At 36.4% G+C, this 22,329-nt stretch overlaps 2 protein-coding genes across 2 annotated transcripts; both read left to right on the top strand.

Moving 5' to 3' along the window:
- Positions 1–5,952: 5,952 nt before the first annotated feature.
- Positions 5,953–7,125, top strand: LOC110698639. Its single transcript, XM_021876117.1, has 2 exons — positions 5,953–6,308; positions 6,572–7,125. Exon 2 carries the CDS (start codon positions 6,575–6,577, stop codon positions 7,052–7,054), a length of 480 nt encoding a protein of 159 aa, XP_021731809.1. The 5' UTR covers positions 5,953–6,308; positions 6,572–6,574; the 3' UTR covers positions 7,055–7,125.
- Positions 7,126–16,517: 9,392 nt separating this feature from the next.
- Positions 16,518–22,236, top strand: LOC110698638 (signal recognition particle 54 kDa protein 2-like). The gene is made up of 9 exons (XM_021876116.1): positions 16,518–16,748; positions 17,551–17,650; positions 17,794–17,947; positions 18,265–18,415; positions 18,527–18,675; positions 19,129–19,229; positions 19,334–19,491; positions 20,035–20,149; positions 21,474–22,236. The coding sequence occupies exons 1-9, from the start codon at positions 16,518–16,520 to the stop codon at positions 21,821–21,823; spliced, it is 1,509 nt and encodes a 502-aa protein (XP_021731808.1). The 3' UTR covers positions 21,824–22,236.
- Positions 22,237–22,329: the final 93 nt, after the last annotated feature.

Genomic DNA, 22,329 nt, shown 5'->3' with positions numbered 1-22,329 from the left:
TAAACTCCTGGCTTGACACATAAATAGGCTCAGACTCAGTTAGAGCTATTTCTTGAGTTGAAAGCATAGCCAGAGTTCAAGACTTCCAAAGATATCTTGAGTAGTAGAAACTTCAAGATTCTCCTAACTAGTTGAAATTACAATGTCCTGACTAGAAACAATAGGATTGTAGATAACCATAGCCAGAGGATTAACTTTAGGAGCAACAACATAGTAGAATGAACTTCTGGAAGAGAATTAACTTCAGGACAAACAACAGATTGTGCACCGACAATATCAGAAGCAAGATGAACATCTGAAATAGCACCAACAGCAAACTGTGCACCAACTTTTTTATCCAGTGATTGAGGAACAACTGAATGTGCACCAACTTGTGCATCATCAACAACATATGCAGCAGATGCACCAACTTATGCACCATCAGCAATAGATGTTCCTGCTTGTGCATTATTATCTCGTGCATCATCATCTTTAGCAGCAGTAAGAGGATCCTCTTCAACATTAATAGATAACAAAACATCTTCTACAACTGATTTGGCATGAGCAGCAGCTAATGAAACATTAAATATAGGAACCTTTTCAGCTTGAATTGGTTGAGTAGCAACGTCTTTCATTAAATTCTGAAAACCACCAAGAGAAAACTGGCTTGGAGGTGTTTCAATTTCAGGATCACTGTAAGAAAACAAGTTGAATGAAGGCATTTCATCTACAACTTTCTTCATTGCAACATTCTGTTTCATAATCTTGTCGATTTGATCCCAAAATGATTGCTCATTAAATATAGGATCCAACTGAGACACAACAGGGGATTTATCCTTTTGAGGTCTTTGAGATTGAACTTCTACAACTTTCCATTGCTGCTTAATTCTATCAATATATTGTTGAAATTGATAAGACATTAACTTCATGTCCCTCTACATCAGCATGTAATTCTTCTCCACATCCTACAAGAGTAAATTACACTTACAAATTTACAAAGATAAAAAATACAAGTAATTCCAAAACCAAACCCCTACAAGTAAGTTCAAACAAGACCACAAATAATTCCTAAAAACATAACCCTTACAAGAAACCCTCAGAACTAACTTCAAGCAATAAACACTCTACAAACAAATAATCCCATATACTTCCTCCGTCAATGATTATTTGCAACAAATGTACTTTTTGCGGAGGCCTAGGCAAAACTTTTAAGGCATGATAATTGAAAAATAAGGGCACTTGGTTAAGTATTAATCCTACCTAAAAAAAACAAAAAAAAACAATTAAACAAAAGCATATCACCACCGAAACCCAAAACCAGAACCACCACCAAAACCAAAAACCACAAAACCCAGAACCCAGAATCACCACCACCACTACCGAAACTCAGAACCCACCGAAAACCACCAAACCCAGAACCCAAAATCACCACCACCACCACTACCGAAACCCAAAACCCACCGAAAACCACCACCACCGAACCCACCAAAAACCACCACCACCGAAAACCCAAAACCAACTGAAAACCACCAAACCCAGAACCCATAATCACCACCACCACTATCGAAACCCAGAACCCACCGAAAACCACCACCACTATCGAAACCCAGAACCCACCGAAAACCACCACCACCGAAAACCCAGAACCCACCAAAAACCATCACCACTATCGAAACCCAGAACCCACCGAAAACCACCACCACCGAAAACCCAGAACCCACCGAAAACCATCAACACCCACGAATCGACTGAAAACCACCACCAAAACCCATTGAAAACCACCAATATCCACCGAAAACCACTACCAAAACCCGTCGAAAATAACCACCAAAACCCACCGAAAACAACCACCACCACCACGAATTAAATTAATCCTAACCACCACCACCACGAATTGAATTAATCCCGATTAAGCCACCACCACGAAACCCACAAAACATAGACCCATGATACTTAGATCCACCCATGAAACCCACAAAACCTAGACCACCATCAACGAAACTCGTGTCTCCCAGAACCACTACACCCATGAAACCCACAGGTGACCACCTTCCACATCTGGACAGAAGCTGGGGAAGATGAAGGAGGATCGAAGTGAGATTTCGATGATGAAGGAGGAGAGAGAAATTTTGATGATGAACCACCAGGAGGAGTGAGATTTTGATGATGAAGGAGGAGTGAGACATTTGATGAGCAAGGTGAATGTTGAGATATTTGGTTTTTTTTACAGATTTGATTTTTTTTTTTTTTTGAAGATCAGATTAGTTAAGTTAGGGTTATAATAGAGTATGGTTAGTGAAATGATTAAGGGAGTAAGTTGGTTAAGTGAGGGCAGTTTGGTCATTTCTTACAAAAAAAACTTACTAAAAGAGGAAAAAAACATTTGTTGCACATAATAGATAGCACCTGTTTATGGAAAATGTTGCAAATAATCGTTAACGGAGGTAGTATACAAATAAACCATAAAAACAAGTAATCCCTATTCAAGTAACCCCATTAAAAACATACAAGTAAAACAAATTTCAAGTAACCCCTAAACAAGTAACCCTAATTCAAGTAACCCCATTAAAACAAGTAACCCCATTAAAACAAGTAACTCCATTAAAAATAAGTAACCTCATTAAAACATACAAGTAAAACAAATTTCAAGTAATCCCTACAGGTAACCACAAAAGAAATAACAACAAAACAAGTAATAATCCCAACACACTTCCCAAAAATAAAAGCCTGAGTAGTCTAAAATAAATCTAAAAGAAATTATACAAGTAACCCCAATAAAAAATAACAAGGGAAAACCAATACAATTACCAAAACATTGTAATATTAATTTGATTAAAGTAACATACTAAGATTAAAAAAGAATAACTCACGTTCTTTGCTATTTGAAAAATTTCTTCACTTGTTTGAACATCAGCAGGAAGTTCAAATAAAACAACACGAGTAGAACGCTGATCAGTTGAAGAAGGCACCACACCAAGAACAGAACCTTCAGCAACAGTATCAACATAATCAGAAAAAGTTGAAGAAGAAGGATGATCAACAGCTGAAGAAGGTTTATATTTGTCAATAATTTTCTCAATTATGTTGACATCAACTTTTCTTCTCTTTAATTCATTCTCTTTCTCTTTTTCATTTGTCTTCTCAGTCACATTAGAAGACTTGTATTTTTCAACAATTTTTTCAATTGTATTCTCATCACCCTTAAACTTTTTTTACAAACGCCTTCTCTTCTGTTCCTTAAACTGTTCCCTTACCTATTTCTTCTCAAATTCCTTTAAATCCTTCTTTCTTTTAAGACTCTTTTTTTCCTTATCTTCTTTTTTCTCTTCCTTTTCTTTTCCAAAGTCTTTCTTTTTTCCCTTCCTTTCTTTTTTCTTCCCTAACTTGTTTTCTTCACTGACAGACTCTTTATTTTTTCATGACTTTTCTTTTTTACTTTTTTCTCTTCTTTTTTATTTGCAACAGAGCAAACCACATACTTTTTTTTTTTTTTTTTTTTTTGCTTTTCCACCGTCTTAGTTTCATCAGCATCACCAACTTCAGTAACAGGGTATGTAATTTTATCCAACATACCATGACCATACTTTCCATTTTCTTTGCCCAACCTATTTCTGAAAGTTTCTTCAGTCCAATGCTTAATCAAAGGCAATGAACTATCAACTATACTCCCTTCCAACTTAATCCTATGGAAATAACAAATCTGCAGCAACAGTACACATCCAGGCACATACTTCTGCGAAGGAGAACAACTTGACAATTTGTCACGCAAATCATTCAATACATACTGACACCAGATCAAACAACTGATTTGCTTAACATTCTCTAAAGCTAACACAAGTTTGAAATCAGCTGATCGAATTGATGTAGGAGCAAGTAATGTAACCATTGCATACATGACAAAGAATTTTTTAAAATCATCATTCCCTTTTAACATCGCCTTATCAGTTGTCATCTTATTCATCAAAAGAGGAACTGATATATCCAGATTTTTACTCCCATACATTGTCCTTCAAACAGTCTTCAAATTAGTATTCTGCTTTTTAAGTGAAATAGGAACAAGTGTTTTTCCCATTGGTATCATAAACACATCATGAACATTAGTTGCTGTTAGCTAAAAATTTTGTCCAGAAGGTAACTTAAAAATACAATTTTCTAGATCAAAAGAACTACATAGCCAATGAATCATTTCCGTTGGAAATGTATTCAACTTAATTAATGTTAAACTACCAAAACTAATGGATTTAACAACTTTCAATTGATCTTTATTTATAACTTCTTTATTAAATCCAAAATACCAGCAAGTCTACAACGCAGAACAATGTCATCATCCCTAAAACAAAAGAAAATAAAAAGTAACATTAAATTGACAGAATAAGTAGCCCCTTAACAAATCAATTAACCAATCAACAAATAACTACTCCCATATAATAGGTAAACACACAAACAAGTAACCCCTCAACAGGTAACCCCTTTCTCACTACCTCTCTCTATCTATCTCTTTAATTATTCCCAACTATTTTTTCTTTCTCACTACCTCTCTCTAACCTCACATGCACATATGTACTTTTAATTATTAATTTTAGACAATTTATAACTTTCTTAATTCGCGCAAAAACCAAAAGAGGCTTTGTATTAGGGGACGGAGGAAGTATTACGTTATTATGTTACGTTATTGATTAAAATAACTAAGGTGATACTCGTAAAATTTCCCAAAAAATAGCTCGAACAATTTCTCACCCAAACCCGCAAATAATCACCTCTAAAATTCACGTTCCCACTTTTTTTTTTTTTTTTTTTTTTTTTTTTGGAAGAAATCCCACTTTAAATAAAGGCAAAGCAAATTTTTACAAGTAACTAGAGGTGGGCACCGTGTCGTGTCTGGCCGTGCCCACCAGTTCTCGTGTCGTGCCTCATTTTGGCACACCCCAGCCTAATGCACGGCACGGCCCACGTGCCCGTCGTGCCGTGCCGTGCCGGGCAGCGTGCCGTGCCGTGCCGGGCAGCGTGCCGGCCCAACTCTTCTCTCTCTCTTTTTTTTTTTTTTAAAAAAAAATAAAATTTAAAGCAACTTGTACAATAAGTATATATAAATTAAAATTTTATTATTAATTTAAGTTTATGTTTTTGTATTATTATATTGTTAATGTGCTTTTATTATTAATTTATTATTTATGTTATTATTATACATATTTATTATTATTTAGCGAAAAGTAATAATGCACATAATTTAAAAATTTACGAGTACGATAACACAAAAATTGATGAATAACTTATTTAATTTTATTATAAGTCGGTACGATAAATCGATAATACACTAATTTATAATGATAAAATCGTACAATAATTGATGAATAACTTAACTTTATAGCTTATTTTATTATATAGGGTGCAATAATACAAAAAATAGCTATAATTAATAGTATGTAATAATCTAATTATTATTGTTGGTCTTCTTCGTATTCGTCTTCTTCTTCTTCTTCTTCTTGTTCATCAGCCAATTGCATTGATTGAGAACTAGTAGAACCCGACGTTCCTTCATCGTCGTCGTTTTGTGCATAAGTACGATCTTGGCAACGAGTTTCGGCATCCAACCAATCCTTGAAACAAACACACATTTCAAGTGTTTCGGGTTTAAGTTTTGTTCTTCTATCGTCTAAAACCTTCCCTGATGCACTAAAAGCTCGTTCGGAGGCAACGGAGGAGACTTGGATAGCATAAATATCTCGTGCCATTGCCGCCAAAATTGGATGCTTCGAGTTTTGTGATTTCCACCATTCAAGGATGTCGAGGTCGTACTTCTCTTCGTCATCCATGCCTTTCATGAAGTCGTAGTTTAAGTACATTTGTAACTCTGAAACATCGCTTTGTGTTCTCCTAGATGATGATTCAGTACCTGAAAACTTAGACATCATGTTAGCAGCTTGTGTAAATAAACCTTTGGCCCTTTTAGGATATTTTGGATTTTAACACCTTACAAAAGGCTGAAAATGTTTTTTAACACCCCCCAAAAAAAAACTTTTATTTTAACACCTCCCAAAAATATAAAACTTGGAAGTTAACACCAAAATCCATCTTCCGTTAACAGAACTGTTAGTGGGGCCCACCCCAACGGATATATTTTTAAAAGATCTGTATATAAGAACCATTCTTCCACGATTCTTGCACGATATATAAGAACCATTCTTGCACGATTCTCCCCCAATGAACGAAATCGTTGTTCTTATTGAATAGCAGCAGCGCATTGCATTGTTGCACGATACTTGAAACAATTCTTGCACGATTCTTCCACGATTTTTGAGAAGAGGAACAGATTGAAGCTGCTGAAACAGGTGAGTGCGGTCAATTGTTCGGTTGTTTGGTAATTATGGTTTAAATTCTCTTCAATTATTATTTGCAATTGTTTCGTACTCGGATTAATGGTTGGATTATGTTATGTACGCATCTAAATGCCCAATTGCGAAATTAGGGTTCGTCAGAAATTGAATTTGGGGCTTTTCGTATTATGAAATTAAAAATGAATTTTGTTGCTGTCAATGTTAATTCGTCAGTGTACAAATCTGTAAATGTGATTGTCGATCTAAAATTGATGCAGATTATGTCGTTTGTTAGCTCTTCCCCTCCTGAGGCCAGAAAATGTAAGTGTGGTGTGCCAATGGCCAAGCTCACTAGCTGGACAAGGGAGAATCCAGGCAGGAAGTTCATATCATGTAAGTTTTATGACCCAATAACAGAAACAAGGGGTTGCAAAGCTTTCGAATGGGTTGATCAACCTGATGGAACAGATTGGCAAACAGGGGTTATCAACAACCTGTTGTTGGATAAGAAGCTGCTAAAGGGTGAAGTTAATGAATTGAAAAGGGAAGTTGATGAAATCAGTGGCCAAAGGAGGTGCCTACTTAATGAAGTTGATAATTTGAAGATGAGATGCAAGGCCTTGAACGCTGACAGGAAGAGAATGAACAGGGAGTGCAATGAAGGGAAGGTGTCTTCAATCAGCTGTTTTGGTTGGGTGGGCATGGCCATTTGTATAGGTTTGTCAATGGGTGTAATTTTCCTAATGGCTAGGGGTGTGTAATAGTAAGCTGTATTAAGTAGTTATAATTTCTTGTAATGACTTGAAGTGTTATAAATATGTCTTTTAATCAACCTATTTATGCCTTGTCTAAGTTGTTAAATTGAGAATGTTTAAACATTGGAAAAGGATTTAAACATGTGAAACATTAAAACATGGGAAATATGTGAAACACTAAGATAGTTCAAGTACAGGTTGACAAAAGAACCTTACTTCAACATGTTTCAATGGCAATCAAAGCCATGCAACCATTACAATTCAATATCTAATTGTTCAAATTTGTTAAGGGAAGCCACTAAAAAACTAGCAAGTTACATAACCAGTCATGAGTACATAATAAAAGTTTGAAATTGTTCAACAGACATAATGTTTGATATCCAGCATGAGTACATCACTGAGTAAGGTTGTTGAGGGATTGCAGCCTGGCCCTTGTTACAACACCTGTGGCTGTTGTAGGCTGACTTGAGGAAGACCTTGTCTTTCTTTTTGGTTGGCTTGAGGCAGGCTGACTTGAGGAAGGCTGAGCTGAGGATGGCTGACTAGAGGATGGCTGAGCTGAGGAATGCTGAGCTGAGGAAGACTGTGGCTGTGGGCGCTTGCTGAATGGCAGACAACCTTCTTGCTCTTGAGGAAACTTTTTGTTTCCTATGCTGTTTGGTCCAGCCCCAATTGCACTCTATGACATGCATATCAAAATAAAAAGTCAATGGAAAAGACACATACATATATAAAACAAAGGGGGAGTTGGTGTAATGCTTGTGTTACCTTTTTAGCAGCCCTAATCTCTTTCTTCTTCCTCTCCTCCACCATCCAAGGAGTGTTCAGTGGGGGTCTGCCTGCTGACTTTATCAGCTCTGTAGCTGGTGCAGCAGGTACTTTGCAAGTCTTGGCATAATGCCCAAATCCCCCACAGTTGCTGCATTGCTTCTTCCTCTTGGTACTTGCCTGACCACCTGAAGAAGAACATTCTCCTGGCTCAAGCTTCCTTTTTTTGCTCTTTGGTCTCCCAGGTTGCACCTTAACAGAAGGGGGTAGTGGTTCCCTCATTTTGACTTTCTCCCAGTGCTTTGGGCCAGGCATTGGTTGGACAACTGGTTCATAAGCAGACCTGTATGTGTCCATGGTATAGTATGGGTCAACAACAGCCTCTATGTCACCCCTCATATCCAATATGCAGGCATAAGCATGAACACATGGAATGCCAGTGAGTTCCCAATGGTAACATGTGCAGGTCTCCTTGTCCAAATCAACCAACACCTGGTCATCCTTCAGCTGCACCTCATATGTATTCCCTCTGGATGGCTGCACCACACAGGACCTAGCCACAAATTCTATCCTCCCCAGAACATGCCTCACATATGGCACTAAGTTGTGTGTATCTGTTTTTGAATCCTCCCACTTTTCATTATTCCTGTTCATAATATACCTCCTCATCCATTCCATTTGGGTGAGGATAGGTTTATCTCTGGCAGGCCTAATGACTGCATTGAAAGTATCACACATGTTGTTCAACAACATGTTGGACTTGCAGTTTGGTGTGAATGCATGTCTAGACCAATGGTGGGGAGGAATGTTGATTAAATACTCATATGCCTCTTCATCGAGGAATTTGATAGACTCCATGGCAATTTCATGCTCAAACTGACATATAAAAGCATACCAGAAATCACACCAAGCATATACAAGCTAACCAATATAAAAACACACCAACAGTCATATAAAAGCATAGGCTAGCTTCAACAATCAATAAACTTACAATGGTGGTGGCCCTAGCTGCTCTCCAAAACAGCTCCTTAAAGGTTGATCCAGTGAAGTTGAGCTTGAAGTTAGCCCAAATATGCCTCACACAAAACCTTTGCTCAGCTTTGGGAATAACATCAGCCATTGCTTTAATCAAACCCTACCAAATGCAGAAAAAAGTATAATCATCAGCCAATCACATACATACACATGAAAACTTAGAAATTGAACCTAAATAGTTAAGATGGAAATAGAAGCATTACCTTTTGCTTGTCAGACATGATGGTCAGCCCAGCTCCTTGATCATGTGTGAACATTGACATAAGGGATTCCAAGAACCAACCCCAAGTTTCCTGGTTTTCAATCTCCACTGTGGCCCAAGCTAGAGGAAACAAGTTGTTATTCCCATCCTTAGCAACTGCCACCAGAATTTGCCCAGGAAAGGCACCCTTGAGGTGACAACCATCCAACCCTATTAAAGGCCTACAACCCTTTGCAAATCCATCTCTCAATGGCCTTAAACAGATGAACATCCTCATGAACAATGGTGGCTCTGGCCTGTCAATACCATCAACAACAACATTGCACCCTGAACCAGGGTTGTACTTCATCACAGCTTTCCCATAATCCCACACCCTAGCATACTGCTCCCTAGCTGAACCAAATATCAGTAGTTTTGCCCTACACCTAGCTAGCCATGCCTTATAGTAACTCACATCAACTCCTAAATCATTCAAAATCCTAGCCCTAATCTCCTTAATTCTCCAACCAGGGTTACTCCTAAACTCTTCTAAATACCTCTCTGCTATGTATTCAGCAGTAAGCATCCTGTTCTTCTTTACTCTGAAGCAGGAATGGTCTAAATTTAAGGTTTTGATTTGCCAAGTTTGCTGCTTAACAAGTTTTGATGCAAACACCTTGAACTGACACTTTACCCCCCCCCCCCACACATGTACAAGCAGACATTCTACAAGTGTACCTATTGAACTCACAACCACATCTATATCTACACTGAACTGTAACCCTTGTACTGTCATTATGCAAGTAGTAGAACTCATACCTGTTTTGAATGGCATGAAGTCTTAAGGCCCTCCTCAAGACTGAAGCATTACTGAATTTCTGATTTAACTTCAACTTGATTGGGTTGTCAAAGTCCACATCAGCATTAAACCAAGGAGCATAGTCCTGTTCCTCATCAGATCCACACAAACTCCTTGAATCATCTGAATCAGCATCACTTTCTGGAATCACCTTCGGTTTTCCAACATCCAAATCATCTCTCAACTCTACCCTCTTATCTTTGCCAACCCTGTCATCTACTGCACTCTCCAAACCTTTCCTAAGGCTCTTGTTCACTTTGGCCAAGATCTCCTTTGACCCTTCAATATACCATTCCTCATCCCCTTCATCAAATTCTTCTTCACCAGGTTCCCAATCTTGTCCCTCATCACTCAAATCTGAACTTGAATAACCAGATCCTTCACATCCATCATCCTTTTCTTCATCAAACCTCAACACTTTAGCATTAGCTGAGGCTTTCCTAGGTGGACTCTCCTCCCTTTGTTCAGTTTCTGTCTTCTTAAACCTAGGGCTCCTCCTAATAGTCGATGTATTTGAACTTTCTACCTTCTTATCCTTTTTTTTTGTCTTTGTAGGATTAGGTTGGGCCTCTTGTATGGGCTGACTAGGACCTTCTGTTGTTACAAAAACCTCAACATACCCCTCTCCATTTACTGTCTCCAAAAGTCCCTTAACCTCTTCACTGTTAACTAGTTCCCTTTTCCCAGTGTTAAAGGTTTTCCCCTTCTGCCTATACCAACAGCTGTAATGCATAGGCACATCCATATCACCATTAACAAAACCATGAATTGCAGTTGTTCTAATCAAATGCACATCCAACTTAGATACTTGAACCTTCCTCTTCCAGTAACACCAACCACCACACCAACACAGCAGCTGCCTGTTTTTGGTTACTCTTTTAGGGACAAAAGCACCTCCCACTCTAAGGCAGATGTCAACCAAACTATCCTTGTCACCCATTATCTACCCACCAGTGGAAAACATATAAAACATATTAAAAGCCATGTAACTATACATGCACAATACGAATAAACAAATCCATAACAGCCACACAAACAAACACATAAAAAAATTGAAAATAAACATATACAAGCCAATGTAGGTGCTCAGTAACATAAATTAATCAACAAACCACACTTGCTAGTTTAATTAACAATAAACCACCTTAATTAATCTCTACTTTCAATTACGAAATCCAATTAACCTAAGTCGCATAGTCAGTTACAGAAATTGATTTATCAAGGCTTTCCTACTGTGGTCCCAAAATTTACCCTAATTACCCAATTATTGCAAGGTTTACAGCAATGAAGCACCAGTAATTGACGAAATTGCTATCAAAGGAGAGCAATTTTACCTTATTTTCTGTGAATTTCAAGCGGCTTTCGCACTTTTGTAGTTGAAGAAGATGATGAAGAAACCCTCCTGAGCTTATCTTCTCCAACGTTGACACCACCCTACACTCCACTTCTCAGCCAAGATCTCCTTTGGTTCAAAAGTGAAATCAATGAAGGTTCAGAAAGAATTCAATGCAGACGGTTGGTGCGAATTCAATGAAGAAAGAAGTTTCGTGTTTTGCTGGGTGAAAATTGAAGTTCAAGCCAATTTGTGGGACCCACGTTAAATTTCCGTCACGGAAATCGTTAACTGGTGTTAACTTCCAAGTTTTATATTTTTGGGAGGTGTTAAAATAAAAGTTTTTTTTGGGGGGTGTTAAAAACCATTTTCAGCCTTTTGTCAGGTGTTAAAATCCAATTTATCCGCCCTTTTACTTACATTTTTGGATGATTGAGAAGGAGAAAATCGAGTCACGGATCCATATTTAGATTCATACACTCTATATAAGGAAAAAAAATTGATCCGTTACATTACTTTTATAAGATTCAACATCATCTTCAAAATTCATGCATTGAAAATAAATATCAATTAACAAAAATGTGTCATCATACTTTTGCCTAGAATCTAATATAGAAGCAAAAATATAAATCATAGGAATAGTAGTGTAATAAATACGCCATTTTAGCTCCATTGATGGAAGATATCCATCATAATCGTGTTGTGATCGGTGTTCAGCGAAAAGTTGTGCAAGTAAACATGCATTACTAAGAAAAGAATGAGCACAAGGATTATAAACGGAAGAAAAACAATGTGTCATACTATACAATAATTGTAAAAACTGCATATACTTTTCACAATTAGACCAATCATCATCTAGTAAAGCAAATTGTGGAAATTTTTGATTATAAAAAATTGTCAATGGACCCTTGTACTCAATTGCCCTACTCAATATTTCATAGGTGGAGTTCCACCTAGTTACGCAATCCGTTGATATTTTGACCGCCTTTATCCTTTGTTGCCTGCAAAAACCTTTCCATTCCTGAAATCTCATGTTAGAACTGTTAATAGACAAAATAGCATTTCTAATTTTGTGATAAAATGGACCAATTGCTTGTGTTCCATCCTTCACACACAAGTTAAGAACATGACAAATGCATCTAATATGAAGTGCATCTCCATCTAATATGAAGTCGGTCAATTGTGCTTTAACTAAAATTGCACAAAATGTCACAGAAGTTGCATTATCAAAAGTCATAGACATGATTTTGGACCTAAGATCATATGCATCAATAGCTTGCATTAAATGATGAGCAATATTAAGACCGGTGTGGGGGTATTCAAGCATTTTAAAATGAATAATGCGTTTTTGTAATAACCAATCACTATCCAACCAATGACAAGTCACACACAAATAGTGATATCCGTAACCACTATCCCATGCATCAGCAGTCAAAGAAACTTTACAAGTAAGATTACTTAATTCATCATGTAACTTCATTTTGTACTCTAGAAAAGATTTCATGGCAGCCGAACGGACAGTTTTTCTAGAGATTTTTTTGTGTTGGGGTTGTAGTGCTCGGTTAATGTAATTGTTGAAAGGATCATTTTCGGCAAAAAGAAAAGGTTGTTCGGCATGTACTAACATTCTCCCAAGTTCATCTCTATCTTTCTCATAACTGTAAGTGAAACCTTGTGGGTGGAATTGAGAAATTTTGGGTTGAGTTGGATCACTAGACGGATTACCACATTTTTGTACATGTCTAGTAAGGTGTCCCAGGCCTCCCTTGGCCCTTAATCCATCTTTACTTAATAGAAAAAATCCCGAAACATTACTCTTTCGCTTGCTATTGGCAAGTTCCTCTTCGGTACACCAGTCTAATGTGTTTGGAATTTCGGGGGATTGTTCACTTGACCCGGAGGCATTTGTTTGGCTATTTTGGGTAGGTTGATAAGAAAATTCATGTTGTGAGCCGTATAAATGAGGTGAGAATTGGTTTACTTGAAATCCCGAACTAGACACATTCCAAGGAGATATATCGTTAAATTGTTGAAATCCTTCCATGGTTTGGGGATGGAAGAAGGGGGTAGAAGGGTTCGGATTGGGCATGGGCATGGTAGGGGGGGCATTGTAGTGTTTGGGTTTGGTGATTCTCTACTAGTACTAGTTCGTTTTGACTTGGCTTTTCTAGAGGAGGAAGAAGGGTTCGGATTTGATGTCATGATTAATAGTTTTAATACAAATAATAATAACAATAATAATAACAACAATAATAACAACAACAATAATAACAACAACAACAATAATGATGAAATTGTTAGTACAGATGATGAAATTCCTTTATGTTGCAGGTATCGTCTCAAAAGAATAGTGATAAAGCAATACTATGGAATCGAACGGGAAGTAGGAATGATCCTTTTTCTCCTTAGGAAAGCATTAGCATTGGAGGAATTGGTCATATTTCGAAACCAGGTTACTCACTATCCAATTCCAGATCAAATGACAGTCTTGAACTCGTTGAACAGGTTACCAAGAGCGTCAACCAATTGTTCAATTCAAGTACGATGATCAACACGGCATTCCAAAAGTTAACATCTATTTTTTCTTCCCTACAAAAAACAATAGTTCTATATCTTTTAAGTAGTCCTAATTTGTCCATGATCCTTGAAATCTTTGTAAGTTTGTGCCCATTAAGGCATTAAGTAGTACTAGATTGAATCTAAAAAGGCTGCAGGTTTGCAAATTGTTTAAGGAATCCCAACCAGAAAAGGTCTCAATTGGACAGTTTTGCATTTACTATATTAAGAACTAACATATATTGTGACTAATCCATTTAATCAACATATCACTCCATCAAGAAGAACTAAGATATATAGCACAACATTAGAAGGAAAAAAAAATAAATCACTCCATCCTTTATGTTTTTCACAATTTGACTTGTTTTGTTTTCAGTCAATTTACAAAAAGATTTCACGGAGTAAAAAAAAAAAAAAAAAAAAAGATTAGAGTCAAGGGAGCACATAATATAATTTCAAGTTAATAGTGATAAAATCTTACAAAAGTTAAAGTGATGCAATTTATACAAATCATATGGAGTATGAATAAAGAAAATGTTGATGTTGATTAACATTATCATGTTTGGTTTTGTTTAATACTAGATTAAGTCCCGTGCCAAGCACGGTTTTTAAAAAAATTTATAACGAATTATAATTAATGTTAATTCAAAATTTACCAAAAAATAATCCTCATATTTTTAAATAAAATTGAAAAAGTTTAAATCTTAATTTATACCCAGAATTGAGCCCCGAATTAGAATTAGACCAAACGGTGAACAGTAGAACACCAAAAAATAAGTAAAAGATATAGTATAATATTTTATACAATAAAAATATGGAAAATATGTGAATATTTTTTTAGGAAGTGCATCACAATATATATGATTTGGTGAATATTTTTTTTTTTAAGAAAGTGAATTACAATTATATAAAGAAGTGAATTTTGTTTTTTTTAGGAAGAGAATAAAAAAAACAAAGAAAAAAGTTTTGGAGGGAAAAAAAACACAAAGAAGTGACACGTGTCATTCTTAGTGTCTGTTTTAGTATTATGTTATTGATTTTTAGATTATTTGACCAAAAATTGACCTAAATCATATCAAATTTGATTATTTCTGAAATAATTTGATACCAAATTAAATAAGTTGAACTAGACACAACGACAAGTTGACAAGTATAACACTGCCATTCGTGAATATCTTTGCACGGGATATAAAAAATTACTCCATATTTTGATTTCCTATTGCAAATTGGTGGAAGCAAGCATAGATATCTCTATTAAATGATTGGTTCAATAGTCAAAATATTGAAATAAGCGATGAAGACAACTCCCATAGATCTTCAAAGTCTTGGGCAAATTATAGTTGCCAAAATACAACTCAAAGAGCTTGATCCCCCCTCTAAGAAATTTCCACAAGTTAAACTTTGATGGCTCAAGAATAGGCAAATGTAGCTCTTCTTTTGCTTTTGTAATTAGAGACCATAACAGGAACCTTATTCTAGGAGGAGCAAAGGCTCTCCATCCGAACACTTCAATTTTCCAAGCGAAAGCGATGGGCCTAAGAGAAGGCTTAAAAGGAGCTAACTTCTTAGGTATTTGTAATCTGATTATAGAAGGCGATAATCTTGCAGTCATAAATGTCATTAAGAGGACAAGGCAAATCTCATGGGAGATCAACAACATCATATGCGACACGGAGGTAGCTTTGAACACTCTTGATTCTCTTTCCATTCAGCATTATTGTAGGGAGACGAATATGGCAGCGGACTACATGGCAAAGAAGAGCACTACCATACTTTACGTTGGTCCTTAAATAATTTTGCGCCTTCCCTCTCCATTATCATCCAAAGGCATGCTTTAGGTATTCCCAATTAAAGGGGCTAACCTAGCTTTTCACAGTCAATTAAAAAAAAATGTCTTATCAAATGGCAAACTTGTAGATAAATAGTTAAAAATTTGCATTGTTCGTGATAAAACCGCTAACTTTATGATTAGGGGTGTTCGTGGTGCGGTTTGCAATTTTTTCAAACCGCACCAAACCGCACCGCAAAATGCGGTTTGGTGGGGTGTGGTTTGCGGTTTAGCCACATTTTATTTAAAATTATAAATATTTAAAAAAAAAAGTGTTTTTATATTATTTTGTAATTATTAATTTATAATTTAAATATTAAACTCTTTTTTTAAACTTTAATTAGATAATAGTAAAAAGTTACATCATATTTTTAAGCTATTTCATATATTTTTTAATAGAAATGGTATAAAATTAGTATAACGGTTTGCGGTTTGACGGTCTAAACCGCAAACCGCACTTAAAGTGCGGTTTGGTCTAAAATGCTTTGGAAATCACACCAAACCGCAAAAGTGCGGTTTGGTATTTTCGGAAACCACGCATCGCAATTTTCAAACAGCAAACCGCACCAAGCCGTAAAATTACGGTTTGGTTTACGGTTTATTGCGATCCAAACCGCACTCTGAACCATCCCTATTTATGATACATGTTTTTTCAATTTATCAAAATGATGATAAACTTGTATTTTTCTTCAAATTTTTTTTCCTAATAAAACCCAATCCCTATAATTATAAATTATAATCCCACTTCCCTTTTCTCTCTCTTCAATCCTACGAACACTCCCCTCGCAAATTCACACAATCATCTTTCCATCAAACTTCACGATTTCTAGGGTTCTTTAATTCGATTCAATCACGCCCAATTTCAATTTCAATTTCAATTTCTAGGGTTCCTAATTAAATTCTGCAAACATGGTGTTAGCACAATTAGGGGGGAGCATATCCCGTGCTCTCCAGCAGATGAGCAATGCGACAATCATCGATGAGAAAGTTCTCAATGAGTGTCTCAATGAGATCACTCGTGCTCTTTTGCAATCCGATGTTCAATTCAAGCTTGTTAGAGATATGACCACTAATATTAAGAAGATTGTTAATCTTGATGATCTTGCTGCTGGTCATAACAAGCGTAGAATTATTCAACAGGTATGTTTTCGATTTTGATTGTTTAATTGCTAGTTTGAGGACTTCTACTGAGTTTGAGATACTAGTGTAAATTAGAATTATTGGATTTAACTAGGTTTGCATGAATTGGTTTAGGTTTTTTTGGAAATTGGCTTCTGTAATGTCTTGTATCTGTTGTTGTAATCTTGAAAAAGGAATTGTTATAATTCGGCAGATTGTTTGATCTTTAATGTTGATAACTTGGTATTAGATTGAAAATGAAGTTGTTGTATTGACATGATTAAACTTGATATAGTTACTCGCCGACTTGCGAATTCAAATTTATGTATGTGGATTTAGAGGTTTTCTGTAGTAGTGAGAGGTAGGAGCAAAATGTTTATGATAGGGCTACACTTTGAAGCTGGTAGTGAGAGATAGAGGGTTGAAGTCATTGTAGGTAAGGTTAGTCATTGTTGAAATAATTCAATTGAGTTGTAAATTACGGAGTAGGTTTCTTGTCAACTCGCGATTTGTGATGCAATGTGAATGTATTTGAAGGTTAGCTGTAGTAGTGAGAGATGATATCAAATGATTTTTAGGTGGTGTTATACTTTGAAATGGTAGAAAACTTGAGGGTTGGAGACTCTATTGGACTAGTTTTTATGGCACAAATATGAGTTAAAGGAATTTGTAATGTCATTAGGTTGATATGCTTAGACCTTAGAAATAGTGTCATGTCAGCTTGCTTAGACCACGATGTTTTGCAGGTGTTCTTTTGTACTTTTATCTTTGTTTTAAAGTAAAATTCTATGGTGTATTGCTAATTAGATAATCTGCAATTTAGGCTGTTTTTAATGAGCTCTGCAAAATTTTGGATCCTGGGAAGCCAGCTTACGCTCCGAAGAAAGGAAAACCTAGTGTCATCATGTTTGTTGGTCTACAAGGTAAGCTGAATGTTGAGGTGTAATGCGCTCTACACTTAGTTGTTGGAGTACTATTTTTCTGCTCTTCTTTCTAAAAGGATGTTTTTACGCAAACTTGACTCTGCTTTTCATGTATAACCATTGCTGCATGCTCTAATGTTCAGGATCGGGGAAGACAACCACCTGTACAAAATATGCATATTATCATCAAAAAAAGGGTTGGAAACCAGCTCTGGTTTGTGCTGATACTTTTAGAGCTGGTGCTTTTGATCAGTTGAAGCAAAATGCTACCAAAGCTAAGATTCCCTTCTATGGAAGGTACTCTACGTTTTGACTATGAAATTCTCCGTGCACTTCTGTTTGAGAATTTAATTGTAATTTCTTTTTAAATGCATTTGGAGCATTTTAAATACCCCTATTTAGGTATTCTGAAGTGTACTTGGGGAATAGTCACTGAATAGAGCAGCTTTTTAGATACCTTGGATTGGCTATTATGACAGCGAACTGGTTGAAATGGAGATTTATTTCTGGAGAAGAAGCGATTGTGTTCTGTATATTTCTTGAGTTGATAGTTAGATCTATCTGTGGAGACTATTGATTATATTTATGTTTATAATTGCCTACTATATAAACAGTTACATGGAGTCAGATCCAGTGAAGATTGCTGTTGAAGGTGTAGAAAGATTTAAAAAGGAATCCTGTGATCTCATTATTGTTGATACCAGTGGACGCCACAAACAAGAGGCTTCTCTTTTTGAAGAAATGCGTCAAGTTGCTGAAGCAACAGTAATATATTTAACACTATATCTTCTTCTGTTGTTATAACAACTTTCTATCCATTCTTCTTCGAGTGGAGGACATGCAGTTAATGACCCTTTATAATTTCTTTCCTTGCAGAAACCAGATCTTGTCATATTTGTTATGGATAGTAGCATTGGTCAAGCTGCATTTGATCAAGCTCAAGCTTTCAAGCAAAGTGTTGCTGTTGGTGCCGTGATTATTACTAAAATGGATGGTCATGCAAAGGGAGGTGGTGCTCTTAGTGCGTAAGTACAATGGTGCTTACAAATTGTTTAATTATTTTTCTAGTAACTATCCTCCCCTTCCCCCTCAATACACACGCACGCACACAGACAACTAAGTCAAATAGAGAAGATCTAAAATTAAATAGGAAGATTCATAATCAAGAGAAGCTTATGTTTACCAGTGGCTTAATTAAATTGTTGGCGGGAGATAAAAGAATTGGTCTGCAATGAAAGTTTTGTCTTCTATGAAAGACTGGCTCACTCTCATTGACAGAGGGAGAGAGAATGATAAAGGATCTAAGTAGTGTGGGCTTTAAAACTATTTTATGAATAACTTTTTGTGATATTTCTATGCACTGTAAATATCTCTTTGTTTGAAACTAGTGTTTCTCAAAGTGCTTTAGACTTCCTTTTCTTTTTTTTTTTGAAGTTCTTATGTGTGACTCCCAAGTGCTTTGTAAATTTACTGTGCAGTGTGGCTGCAACCAAGAGCCCTGTGATATTTATTGGAACTGGAGAGCACATGGATGAGTTTGAGGTTTTTGATGTCAAGCCGTTTGTTAGCCGACTTTTGGGTAGATTCCTGTTCTCGTATTTGGCACTTTTTTTTTTTCATTATTCTGCCTAATGGGCTGTACATCTCTGATATTCTGAATGGCTGTGCTATTTCTTTCTTTAGGTATGGGTGATTGGTCAGGGTTCATGGATAAGATTCATGAAGTGGTTCCCATGGATCAGCAGCCTGAACTTTTGCAGAAGCTATCTGAGGGGAATTTTACTCTCAGAATCATGTACGAGCAGTTCCAGAATATCATGAAGATGGGGCCTATTAGTCAGGTATGCTATAGCTGTGTCGCATTAATCAGAAACTCCAGGTTTTGCTTGATTGCCCCTGTAATTTGAAAATGTTGATAAATTTTGGCAATTTGCGAGTACATCAAGTTATTTGCTGCTTTCTCTTAATCAATACAATTGTTCTCTCTCCTGTAAGCCTTTATCTCACACTTTTTACCTCAAATGGCATGTCTTGCTATTGTATAGACATCCCATATTCTCTGACTTCTTCCCTTTTGCAATTTAGTCGCTACATATTCAAGTTCTGCAATGTTATGGTCTGCTGTGGCATGCCAGATACCTAACCATTCGGGCTTCTACTCTTAAAAGCAACAGCATATTAGACCCCTATCAAAGCCATATATCTGGCTTAACTTCCTCTTTCTTTCGTTCCCTCTACTCATAATCAATTATTCAATTTTCCACCAGGACGGTTGCTGTTTAGTTAATCCTCGCCAGGGAAGATAGTCACTCTGAAACTCAGGGTTCTCTCAATGCTTTTTATCTCTGGGGAACGTTTGTGTTACTAATCTTTTTTCACTCTAGGTTTTCTCAATGCTTCCTGGATTCAGTGCTGAGTTGATGCCCCAAGGTCAAGAAAAGGAGAGCCAGGCAAAGATCAAGCGCTATATGACCATGATGGATTCAATGACAGATGATGGTAAGTAGTGGATACCTTGGATGTATTCTGTTTGGTAGAACAAGTGACAGTGCATTTAAAGTACTTTCTCCGATTTTTTTTTCAGTTGACACGTTTTGACTATAGCACTTTTCACACTCCCCTTTGATCGTGTTTTGTGCTTTATACATAATGAAAAATATAGTCATGTACTCATATGGGATCTTGTTACATTCGTCACGATATATATTTTCAAAATATCAACTTTTCATAATTTATGCTTATCGGTAATTAAAGATATTAATGGTTGAATTTGTGCATTGGCAAACGTGACTAAAGAAACGTGTTAACTAAAAAGAAACAGAGGAAGTATTTACTTATTGGCTTAATTGAGCAAGACTTTTTTTTGCAACAAGAGGCATAAAAGGGCAATAACATGGTTCAACTGAAATGATTGGATCATTGGAGTATTTCTTTGATAGAAAAACAGACACTATTTTACTGAACCTTATGCTCGCTATGGTTGTGTCTTGTGTGCAGTACCAAATCATTGTAAACAAGTTTTGAAAAAATCCATTGAGAATAAGTCAATAAGTTGTTTTGGTGAATTTTGAAGTATGCATCCTTAATTGGTGCATTAACATTTATTATTGTGAGTAGTGATTTTCAGCTGCTATTTTCAAAATATTAAGTAAAATCTAGGCTGTGTGGTAAATCTATATCAACAAGAGGAATGTATGCCATTTAATCATGTTGCACAGGTTTGAAGAACATCCCTGGTTAAACTGTGTGAAAGTTATTGATGATTACAAAGACCCCTCTCCCTCCTCTCCTCTATTGTAGAGTGGTGTATATTCTATGTACACTTTGTCATTATGTTGTTTTAGTGTGCCTAATATAATTATGGGGAGGATGGTTTCTGGTGTTGCGTGTTTTGTCAAAATACACATGTACCATGCGCCTTTCAAGTTTTGTTTTATCGTTTGGGTAAGGTCTGCCCTACACAAATTGGCCAGCTTTTGTTTTTTTTGTTTTGTTTTTTTAGAGGAGGAGGGGGGGGGGGGAGGGGAGCATTGTTATTATTATTATTATTATTATTATTATTATTATGACTTATTAATTTCACGTATTGCCGACCCCACTTATGGGATTAAGGCTTTGCTTGATTGATTGAATTTCACGTATTGGCTACGTCTGCTGTTGAACCAAATTTAGAGCTATTAATTGTTTCTGAATCTGGATTTTTGCAAAAAATATGTCATAATAATATGGAAGTAGTTAGTATATCATTGTACTATATGTCACTTTTTTTCCCTGGGTAGTCCTTGAGCATTGACTTTGTTTTGATCTGGCCATAATGCTGCAGAGTTGGATAGTTCAAACCCAAAACTTATGACTGACTCGCGAATTATGCGGATTGCTCGTGGAGCTGGCCGTCATGTTAGAGAAGTTATGGATATGTTGGAGGAGTACAAACGCCTTGCAAAGATCTGGAGCAAGATGAAGGGACTTAAGATTCCAAAGAAGGGAGAGATGAGTGCCTTGTCACGTAACATGAATGCACAACATATGAGCAAGGTTCTTCCTCCACAGATGTTGAAGCAGATAGGGGGTATGGGTGGTTTGCAGACCCTGATGAAACAAATGGGTAATATGGGTAATATGGGTTCTGCTAAAGACATGATGAGTATGTTTGGCGGGGGAGGAGATAAATAAAAATCGTTGTGTGGCTCATGTTGCTGTTAACTCTAAATTAGTTTCTGCTGCCATGAATTGTTTTGCTATATGGCCTATATCCCAGCCTACCAAACTTCAGCATGCCTTTTCCAGCTATCTCTTGCCGGAATTGCAATTGAATATCATGGCAGAATTCGAGATTCAGATTGAAGATGCCTGCTGTTTGATCTCGAAAAAGTACAGTGATAGGTTTTTTTAAAATTTATTTTTCCTTACTGTGAACTCAGTTATTACATACTATAAAATTCTTAGTAGTTCATATCTCTGTAATTTTTCCAGGCTTTTACCCACTTTATGAATTTGAATGGAAATCTCCGTTCACATTTGAATCAATTTGTCATTTCCAAGTTCTTTTATTTTAAGGACAGCAGAGGAACAAGTTCTTTTGTTTAGATTCATTCTTATGTACCTCTGAAAAGTCATTTCGTAACGAGTATTGAGTATGAAAGATTGATGCAAAGTTTGTGAAGAACTAGATTTTCCAA

The sequence above is a fragment of the Chenopodium quinoa genome, unplaced genomic scaffold, assembly GCF_001683475.1.
Source record: "Chenopodium quinoa cultivar QQ74 unplaced genomic scaffold, ASM168347v1, whole genome shotgun sequence".
In the NCBI taxonomy this organism is placed as follows: Eukaryota; Viridiplantae; Streptophyta; class Magnoliopsida; order Caryophyllales; family Amaranthaceae; genus Chenopodium; species Chenopodium quinoa.
This window is presented reverse-complemented; position numbering and strand designations above follow the sequence as displayed.

Excerpts from the sequence above, each read along its gene's own strand:
- LOC110698639 (XM_021876117.1), top strand. The coding sequence starts at position 6,575 with ATGTCGTTTGTTAGCTCTTCCCCTCCTGAGGCCAGAAAATGTAAGTGT.
- LOC110698638 (XM_021876116.1), top strand. The coding sequence starts at position 16,518 with ATGGTGTTAGCACAATTAGGGGGGAGCATATCCCGTGCTCTCCAGCAG. Across the intron at positions 18,416-18,526 it reads GTCAAGTTGCTGAAGCAACA|AAACCAGATCTTGTCATATT; the intron begins GTAATATATTTA and ends CTTTCCTTGCAG. Across the intron at positions 19,230-19,333 it reads GTTTGTTAGCCGACTTTTGG|GTATGGGTGATTGGTCAGGG; the intron begins GTAGATTCCTGT and ends TTCTTTCTTTAG.